The sequence below is a fragment of the Daktulosphaira vitifoliae genome, unplaced genomic scaffold (assembly GCF_025091365.1).
Source record: "Daktulosphaira vitifoliae isolate Bord-2020 unplaced genomic scaffold, ASM2509136v1 Scaffold_3, whole genome shotgun sequence".
NCBI classification, from domain to species: Eukaryota; Metazoa; Arthropoda; class Insecta; order Hemiptera; family Phylloxeridae; genus Daktulosphaira; species Daktulosphaira vitifoliae.
The window spans coordinates 13,209,868-13,220,310 of record NW_026099574.1 but is presented as its reverse complement, the minus strand read 5'-3'; the positions used below and the strand labels follow the sequence as shown (position 1 = coordinate 13,220,310).

At 25.5% G+C, this 10,443-nt stretch overlaps 1 protein-coding gene across 1 annotated transcript; it reads left to right on the top strand.

Moving 5' to 3' along the window:
* The first annotated feature begins 783 nt into the window (after positions 1 to 783).
* Positions 784 to 9,250, top strand: LOC126902740 (uncharacterized). Its single transcript, XM_050680337.1, has 3 exons — positions 784 to 1,741; positions 8,003 to 8,809; positions 9,018 to 9,250. Exons 1-3 carry the CDS (start codon positions 880 to 882, stop codon positions 9,122 to 9,124), a joined length of 1,776 nt encoding a protein of 591 aa, XP_050536294.1. The 5' UTR covers positions 784 to 879; the 3' UTR covers positions 9,125 to 9,250.
* The last annotated feature ends 1,193 nt before the right edge of the window (positions 9,251 to 10,443 follow it).

The following is a 10,443-nucleotide window of genomic DNA, read 5'->3' as shown; positions in this document are numbered from 1 at the left end:
TAAGCGAAGTTAAAATTAAGCTCAATGACTTTAAATTAACTGAACTACTTATGAAATAAAATATTTAGGGATACTATGCTTATATTTTTTATATCTATTTATGACTATCTATAAAATGTTACTTTTTGAGAAAAATATAATCCGGTATTATAAATTTTAATTTATAATAAACTATTATTATTTTTAAATGAACTCAAAATACCCTTTTTCCTAGACACAAGTTTGTTTTTAAATAAAGTTAATAACTAAAATGATTGGAAACACATGTTGCATTATTGTATTAATAGCAACTAAAAAAAATTACGTATTTTTTTTTTTTTTGTGAAACCAAAATTATATTCAATACCTTTGAAACAACTTGACTTCTGTTAATATAAAGTAATTTGAAAAAAAAATACAGAATGATTTCATAACAATGCCTCATGAAATATTTATGATAATATTACAGCTTATTTTTTTAACAATAATGGTTTTTTGTTTATGTTATACCATTAACTAAATTGTTGATTTCAATAATATTATTCAACCAAAAAAATTATAAGTGCAACTTAATGAATCTTAATTATTACTTTAAAAATATAATTTATAATAATAATAAATATAAATTTATTTATTTGCTATTATTTATTATTTAAATTATTTTCGAAAAATGTGTCATTGTTTAATTAATATATTTAATAAAATTTCCACAAAAAGTTCACAAATATTACTATATTTTTTAAATCCTATATATAGGATTATTTTTATAATATATTTCATTATTTCACTTAAATGTCTAAAATATTTAACAACAGCTATAATTTTTATGTTTTTTAAATCATTTCCTTTTTTATACTCTATATTATTCAATTTTAATAGCTTAATATTTGAAATATTAAAATGTCAATTTTTCTGAGTATTAAATTGTATATCTTAATTTTTTCAATACTTATGTATATTCAAATAGTTAATAGTTTAAAAGATAGAATTAACTTTTTATTCAAAAATGATGGGTGGAAAAATTTAACTGATGTGGAGTATATTATAAATTATAATGTTCAACACACTTTACAAGAAACATTAGAAACGCCTGTAACATCAAATAATTATGACACTCATATTCGTAGTGCAACAATAATTCTTGGATGTTCTTACGCAAACGTATTGAAAACAATTTTTTTTATTATGGACCGTTTTTTGGAGTATTGTGAAACATTAATAAGTTCAGAAAACGAAAACAAATATGCGTACGACTGCACTATTGAACTAATCAATACAATGCCAAATTTAAGTTACTTAGCAACACTAATGAAAGGTGCATTGGTTTCTATAGACAAATTACATCGTCGCCCAATGGTGAATAACAAAAGACTTATTTTAAATGATACAACAACTAGGTTATGTAATAAGGGAACATTAAACATATTATTACCTACACAAATAAATAGATTTAATACTGAATACGCATTAAAAAGTTTAAAAAATTATTTAGCTTATAATGGATTATCCCTAAAAAATGATTTAAGATATTGTAAATTAAAATATTCCGATTTGGACTTATTATGGCAAAATTTTAACACGGAATATGAATTTTTAGAAGAAAAAGTAAATAAAGAAAAATTATGGAGCTTTATATGTCATAAAATCAAACATTTTATCGATCGAACTGTTACTGAAAAGTATAATAATCTAGGATTCAAATTTAACTCGATAACCAAACAAACAATTTTATTAACAAAAACGCCAAGAAAAAATGAACCAGGTATAAGTACTTTCAATTAATAATTAACAAAGTTTTTTTATTTCAGTGGTAGAATAATATTTTGGATTGATATTATTGCCATTTATCATTGTATTAGTTATGTGGTCTGCACATAAGACCACATGCAGTTTAATTTAGATTTTCGACTCAAGATCAGTAAGTTCATAATGTAATCGAAATGAATTCATTGAAAATAACAATTTTTGTTAGTGGTATCTGTACGATAGTTTTAGCTTCGATGCGAAGCTGAGAAGCTGTTAAATTTACCATAATGTCATTATTTTCCCTGGTTCCCCAAAAATTATAATTTTTAAATTCAGTAAATTTCGTCAAACAAATTAAAATACCTTTTTGAAAAATGAACGTACTAGAATAATTTTTTTTATATGAATATCTTACGTATTTCTATTTCATTTGTGTCTGTTGCCACTTTTTCTCAGCTCTCACTGGACCGGTTTCTTTCAAAAATACGTCAAAAGATCACAAATCGTATTTAGTTGAAGACATTACCCTTAAAAATTGAAAAAAATTCCCTCGTTCCCTGCAAATGGGGAAAATATCCAAAAAAATTACAAATTTAAAAATCAATAATTTTCGAAATTTTTTCACTTTTTTTTTTTTAAATTTCCATAACTTTTTGAAAAATCAACAAATCAACATAATTTTTTTTTATACTAAAACCTTAAATATTTACCTTACATTTGATATCATTTTTTTGAAAATTTAACACTTAACCTGCTCATGGGGGGGGGATTAAAAATAGCAACTTTTTTTACAAAAACTAACTTTTTCAACTAAATTTTTGAAAATGTTTCGGAAATACTGCGTCCTTCAAACATATATCAAATTAAAGCTTATTTTATGTACTATAAAATGAAAAAAAAAATTTGTCCCGACGACCTATATTGTATGCAAAAATGGCTACCGTATTCAAAAATATGCTATTTTAACAAATTTTTTTTTTTTAATTTAACACTATCTACAGATTTGCATCGAAGTGTTTTTTATGATAGTGATTTTAATCACTGTCAGATATCATCTATACTGGACCCAACTATGCCACGACCCCACTGTGCCGCCACCCCACTGTGCTAAGTATAAAATTATTAACATTGATAATATTTTAAAAGTAATCTCACTATGGATTTTTGCTTTAATTGATGGTCGTAATTATTTTTTTTTTTTATTATTTAAGGTAATATAAAATAAATGAACTTTGTAGAATCTCAACTCGGAAATTTTTTAGTGTTTTATATTTCAATAAGTTATTTTATATAAAGATCGGAAAAACATATATAAAAAAATATAAACAATTTTACTTTTAAAGAAATTAATGTCTTATAAAAAAACCCAGAACAGTGGGGTCGCGGCATAGTGAGGACGTTGCATAGTTGGGTCCAGTATAGATTTAATCTGACAGTGATTAAAATCACTATCATAAGAAACGCTTCGATGCAAATCAGTAGATAGTGTTTAATTCTAAAAAAATGATGGATAATTACAAGCAACATCAACTTCTAATTCCTTGTTTATACCCAGATTAGTAATTCTTTTAATTATATATTATATAATTTTTATTTTGAATTGTTTTCAAATTATTATTGATATTGATTTTTAATATGTTAAAAGTAATAATTTTTAACCTCCTTTATTTCGTCCTTTAAAGTGAATGTTTATAATAAAAAAAAAAAATGAATTTATTACCATAACTTTTAGCTCAACTTACAAGTTTGAAATTGATATTATTAAATAAAAAAAAATGAAATTGTTAAGATTAATATGAAATCAGGAAATTTTATAATTACTATTTGCAGTACATTTTTCAGAAAAATTCGATTTTTTTGCATTTTTATCGTAATAGATAACTGAAATAGAAATAATAGTAATCATTTCCTAATAACATTTGGTGTTAAAAAAGATTCTACAATGGAAATATTCAGAACTTAATTAATTTTAATGATTTACTTTAACTAAATGAACCAAACAAAACAAAGTTGTTAAAAAGATTTACTCAATTGAGCGTATTATAAAATTTGATTATAATTGTAAAAATCCATCGTTAATTTCAGGTGTAACTTAAGAGTAATAACTTAAACTAATCATTAACTTAAATATCATAAAACTTAAATGAATCATTTGACGTATCGTTGAAAAAAGTGAGGGTTAACAAAATAAATCGTAGCCACAAAAAGAACCACATAGTAAAATAATATTAACGTGAATATAAATTTCTTCTCACGAGGGGAGACTATAGTGATAAGATCCTTTATATTTATTGAAATTATTGAATCTAAATGAGATAAATATCAAATGATTTGAAAATTCTATTCTAACTCAAAAAAAAAATGCAAAATTTTAGAAGCCACAGACGGATTTGAACCTCGTACCTTAAGAGTGAAAGATACAGGTGTTACCCATTCGGCAACTGTTCGTTGCTTTTGTCGCGTGATAAAATTGGCTATTTAAGCTAACTCAAATTTAAAAACTACTTTTTCGACTTTAAAAAAGTAAAAAAATTTTAATAAGTTTAATTTCGTATGTCTTATGAACTTTATCCTATGTCAATTAAATTATATAATATTCATTAAAGTCAGTGTATTCCCCTAATAAGATATTTTAAAATAAAATAAAATAAAATACAAAACCCAGAATTTTAATAAAAAAGAGCATATTTTTGAATACAGTAGCCATTTGTACATAGAAGATAGGTCGTCGGGACAAATTTTTTTTCTTCATTTTTTAGTACATAAAATAAGCTTTAATTTTATATATGTTTAAAGGACGCAGTATTTCCGGAACATTTTCAAAAGTCAAGTTAAAAAAGTTAGTTTTTGTAAAAAAGTTGCTATTTTAAATCCCCCCTATGAGCAGAATGAATGTTAGATTTTCAAAAAAAAAATGATATCAAATGAAAGGAAATAACCTAAGGTTTCAATATAAAAAAATATTATTTTGATTTGTTAATATTTGAAAAAGTTATGGTAGTTTTAAGTACAAAAAACATCCTTATAGAAGATGATTTTTATTGCAAATATTACAATTTTTTTTTTAATTTTGACAGCAATTTGCACATAGTAGTAAAGGTGTCGGGACAAATTTTTTTTTTTTACTTTATAGTACATAAAATAAGCTTTAATTTTATATATGTTTAAAGGACGCAGTATTTCTTGAACACTTTCAAAAAATAAGTTGAAAAAGTTCTATTTTTTATACAATGTTTCAAGTTTTAAACGCCCCCTATATATGGGGAAATTGCCCAATTTTAAAAAAAAGTAGGTCAAATGAAAGATGTACTTATAATGTATTTAGAAAAAAAATTTGTGCTGATAATTACATTTTTCGAAAAGTTATAGCACTTTTAAGTTGAAAATTTAAAATCGAAAATTTTAACACAAAATTAGCGTTTTTTTAACTTCGGCAGTTGTTTACATGCAGAAGATAAAGTGTCGGGACAAATTTTTTTTTTACATTTTATAGCACATAAAATAAGTTTTAATTTGATATATGTTTAAAGAACGCAGTATTTCCGGAACATTTTCAAAAATTTAGTTGAAAAAGTTAGTTTTTGTAAAAAAAGTTGCTATTTTTAATCGCCCCCATGAGCAGGTTAAGTGTTAGATATATATATATATATGAAACCGATATAATTCCTGCTACTACAGTGGAAATAGTTTATTATGATTGCTAATAAATTATTTATTCTTCTTCTTCTTCTTCCAGTTTTAAAGGCCATTAAGGCCCATTGCTGCAAAACAAATATCCTTCCATCTGTCTCTGTTTATAGTCGCTTCAATAATATTGTCTATCCCAAGTTGATTAAGTAAAATTATTTATTATGGTAGTTATTAAAAAAAAATGTCCATGACGGTTTATCGTCAATGTATATTGTAAACTGATTTATGAGAAAATATTCACTTATGTATTCAAAACAGTTTAAAAATATTTAAATTAAAAATAATTATTTAACTTTAAATAGCTTCAACAGAAGGACGTTTGATCAGAAAAACAATTTTTTAAATAAATTTATATGTAATTTTTTCTATCATATTAGAAAGTTAAAATTGGAAGTTCCCATTTAAAAAAATTATTTCTAAGGTTTTTTTCTTGAAGTGACAATAAAAAATTATTTAACTACTTATTATTGTAGAACTTTTGAATCATATATTTTTTTCCTTACAAAAATTAAAAACTTTCAATAATTTCTGAGAAAATGGGTGTCATCCTACATTTTGATTATTCTGTAGAATTATTGACACGTAAGTTCTAACAGCTAACATTTTCAATCCATAATTTACGATTTATTTTTCTGAACATTTTTTAAAAAACTTCTGTATGTCTGATAATCATACAATTATAAATTAAATACTTTTAAAATAAGCTACTTATTAAACTATACGGTTTCTCAACATTTTTTATTTTTTTATCTGATAATGTTATGAACTTTTCACTATTTATCTATAATATATGTTATTCTATATACAGAGTGGAACAGATCTCACTGAAAACTCATATAACTTATGATCTTCATAATATTTTATACTTTATTTTTTTTAATCAATTTTTACAATATAGAACTACAGGGGGTGAACAAAATAATATGAACACCTGTCATATACTCAATATTTATTTATTAATAAGATGTTGGGCCTCCATTTGCTTTTAAAACCGCTTCAATCCTTCGCGGAATAGATTCATAGAGAACCTGAATCGTTTCCAGCGGAATTTTGTCCCATTCTTCTATCAAAATATCCGCCAATTGTTTCAGAGATGTTGGAGGTGGAAATATGCTTCTCACTCTCTGCTCTAAAACAAACACCCCATATTGGTTCAATTATGTTGAGATTCTGATGCTCATTAAACCAAGACTGAACCTTTTTCGCTGTGTGTATTGGCGCATTATCATCTTGGAATATGGCAGTGTTTGGCAGTAATATGCTGGCCATAGTAAAAACTTCATCATTGAGGATATCGAGATGGTCATTGGCAGTAATCCGGCCACTCATTTGAATGATAGGACCAGTTGAATACCACGATATGGCTGCCCAAATCATAACAGAACCACCACATGCTTAACTGTAGGAAGCCGGCAGTCCGGATTATACGCTTCTTTTGGAGTTCTCCATACATAAACCCGTCCATTTGTAGGGAACAATGTAAAAGATGATTCATCGGACCATATAACATTCTTCCAATCATCAAAAGTCCAGTTTTTATAATCACGGCACCATTTCATTCGCAACTTGGCGTTCTTTTCTGTAATAAAGGGTTTTGCAATTGCAGCCCTCCCATAAATACCACCTTTGTGAAACTCCCGTCGTACAGTTTTTGTCGAAGCAGTATTACCCAAATGAGCGTTAAGTTCTGCTGTAACTTTAGACGCGGTAGTTTTATGTTGTCTTGTCACAATCCGTTTTAATGTTCGTCGGTCCCTGTCAGTAACTTTGGATTTCGCCCACTATTACTTTTCGCCGATGATGTTTTTCCGTATTTCGTGTATGCTGTTATTACTGTAGACACTGTCCCTCTTGACACGTTCAACAGTTTAGATGTCTCCGTTACAGACGATCCCGCTAATCGAGCACGCACTATTTGCTCTTTTGGAAGTCCGAGAGGTCACGCATTTTATTTTAAATTTATTTTAACGTTCGTAGTATAACCTGTGTAATACACTAATATGTTATAAATAACTACTATATTGTGATAATATATTAATTTTACGACATGTTATCCAAAAAATATACAGTGTAGCCAACTTGCAACAATTTGTAACTATATTGCATGGTGTTCATATTATTTTGTCCACCCCCTGTATATTTAAAATATGTTTTATGTCTTTTTTTGCAATTACAAAAAATATTTTAAAAATTAATATTTTTATTAATTTTTTTTTTTAATATGAAGATAGCCATTTTATAGATAAGTTTGAAAGATTATCTCTAATCTTTATACAACTACAAGTGTTCAATGGTTAGCCAAGTTAAATGTGATAACAATTATTAATTTGCGTGTTCTATCATTGTAATCATATTATTATAGGATATTCCTTGTTAGGAGATTTGATAATAAATGAACTTATTCACTATTATTCACGTTTCAACCCTTGACCTTACTAACTGAATACCCTACATATATATGTTAGTGTAATTTATAAAAATATGCCAGTAATTAATTTAAATAATAACACATATATATGATCAAAAACTTAAATTATTATAATTTTTTTAATACGAATATTATGTTTTTATGTATTGCACAATGAAGTAAATTCTTGCCACAGAAATCAATCTTTAATTAAAATCAATAATTTATTCAAACACAGCGGCTGGAAAAATATGACTGATGTGAACTACATCACATATTCTAGAAATAATCATACATTACAAGATATAACTAAAAATACTTATAGATATGATAAACAAATACGTTGTTTAACGTTATTACTTGGATGTTCTTACGCCAACATTTTAAATAATATTTTCATTGTATTAAGTAATTTTCAAAATCACTGTAAACATTATTCAAGTCATTTAGACAATTTAAACAATTATAAGTATGAATGCACTATTGAACTTTTAAAAACTATACCTTTTATAACTTCATTAGTAATACTTATGGGAAGCGCCTTAGATGCTTTGGATAAAATCCCTAAATCCCCAGTAGAAAATAATCATATAAAAAAATTTACTTCAAACACATTAATTAAAGATCTGCAAGATGAAAAAATTTTAAAATTGTTACCAGATTTACAAGTATATCAATCAAATACTGATGAAACATTATTGAAAATATTAAGTTTCGTTAGTGAATGGATAGAAGAACTAAATAAAGGCATGATTATTTGCAACATTAATTCTGAGAGTTTGACTTCATTTATAAAAAAAATTGATATGAAATATCACAATATGCAATTAAATGGGATTAATATACAGTTTTATAAATTTCTTAACTTTAAAATAGCATCTATTTCTCAGTGGGCAGTTCAAGAAAAATATATTAATTTAGGATTTGAATTCAACGCGGATACAAATGAAACTTTTATACCAGTTCTACAAAAATCACCAGATGAAGGTAAATATCTTTTATTATAATTATTGTTTTATTTACAAGGTATCAGCGTATTATAGTCTACAACAACAGTTTATATCTTAGTATATATATATATATAATTTTTTATATATTATTATAATATATAAATATTATAATTATTATAACTATTGTATGTTTTTATCCACTAGATATTAATATTATTTCTATATTGTATTTATTACATTTCTAGAAATATTCAATTTCGAAGAAACTAAAAACAAACATGAACCCGAGGACAATTCACCATTATTACTAAATATTCCCGAAAATATAAGACCAGTTAACAAATATCTCTAAAATATTCCACATGGACACAAATCAATCATAACTAGAATACTAAATAGTATAAATAATAAATAATTAAATTTATAATCGACTATTATTCGTTTATATTATAAATAATAAAGTGCACGTATCAATGAATCTTTTATTATTAATCCAATTAATTTTTATAGAACTAATAAATATTGATTTCATCGCTGAATTTAATATTTCTGACAAGACTTAAAAATTAAAAAATACAATATTATTTATATTGTAACAATTACTTAGACACACATCTTTTAGGTTGCTTTATTATTATTAAAATATTTATTAATGGTAATTACATAACGACAAATACAACTGCCTATTGATACATGATTGTGTACATAAATAATTGATAATAATACAGTATAGTCTTTACTACAACACAAAATAATATTATTTTTGTATATTTTTATCCACTAGATATAGATTTTAGTTCTATATTCCATATATTAAATTTCTAGAAAATATTCATTTAAATGAAATTAGGAATAACCATGAAATGGAGGATATGACATCAATATTAATTCACATTCCCGAAAATATGAGACTAATAATCGAATATCTCTAAAATACTCTACATGAACACAATCAATCATAGGTAGAATACTAAATAAAATTAACTCGTAGCAATAATTTTTTAGCTTTCGATTCGGCGAAGCATCCAGACCATCGGATGGGTCTCTTCGGAGACCGGGTATCGTTTTATTTTAGCTTCGATGCGAAGCTGAGAAGGTATTAATTTTACTATGATGTGTTTTTTTATTTTTTTTTTTGTGTCTGTGAACGCTCAATCTCAGCTCTCGCTGGACCGATTTTGATGAACAATATGTCAAAAGATCACAAATCGTATCTAGTCGAAGACATTACCCTCAAAAATTGAAAAAAATTCCCTCGTTCCCCGTAAACGGGGGAAATCCCCCAAAAAATTACAAATTTAAAAATCGCTAATTTTCGATATTTTTTCAATTTTTTTTACTTAAAATTGCCATAACTTTTTTAAAAATGACCGAATCAATATAATTTTTTTTTTTATAGATACCTTAGATAATTACCTATCATTTTATATATTTTTGTGAACATTTGACCCTTTAACAGCCCAAAGGATGGGGTTTCAAAATGGTAACTTTTTTACAAAAAATTAACTTTTTCAACTTAACTTTTGAAAATGTTCCGGAAAGACTGACAATTTTATATATACCTTAAATTAAAGCTAATGTAATATACTTTAATTTGAAAAAAAAAAATTTGACCTCTGGACTTGTCTTCATGGTGAAAATGACTACCGTATGCAAAAATATGCTATTTTT

Excerpts from the sequence above, each read along its gene's own strand:
- LOC126902740 (XM_050680337.1), top strand. The coding sequence starts at position 880 with ATGTCAATTTTTCTGAGTATTAAATTGTATATCTTAATTTTTTCAATA. Across the intron at positions 1,742-8,002 it reads GCCAAGAAAAAATGAACCAG|TAAATTCTTGCCACAGAAAT; the intron begins GTATAAGTACTT and ends TGCACAATGAAG. Across the intron at positions 8,810-9,017 it reads ACAAAAATCACCAGATGAAG|AAATATTCAATTTCGAAGAA; the intron begins GTAAATATCTTT and ends TTACATTTCTAG.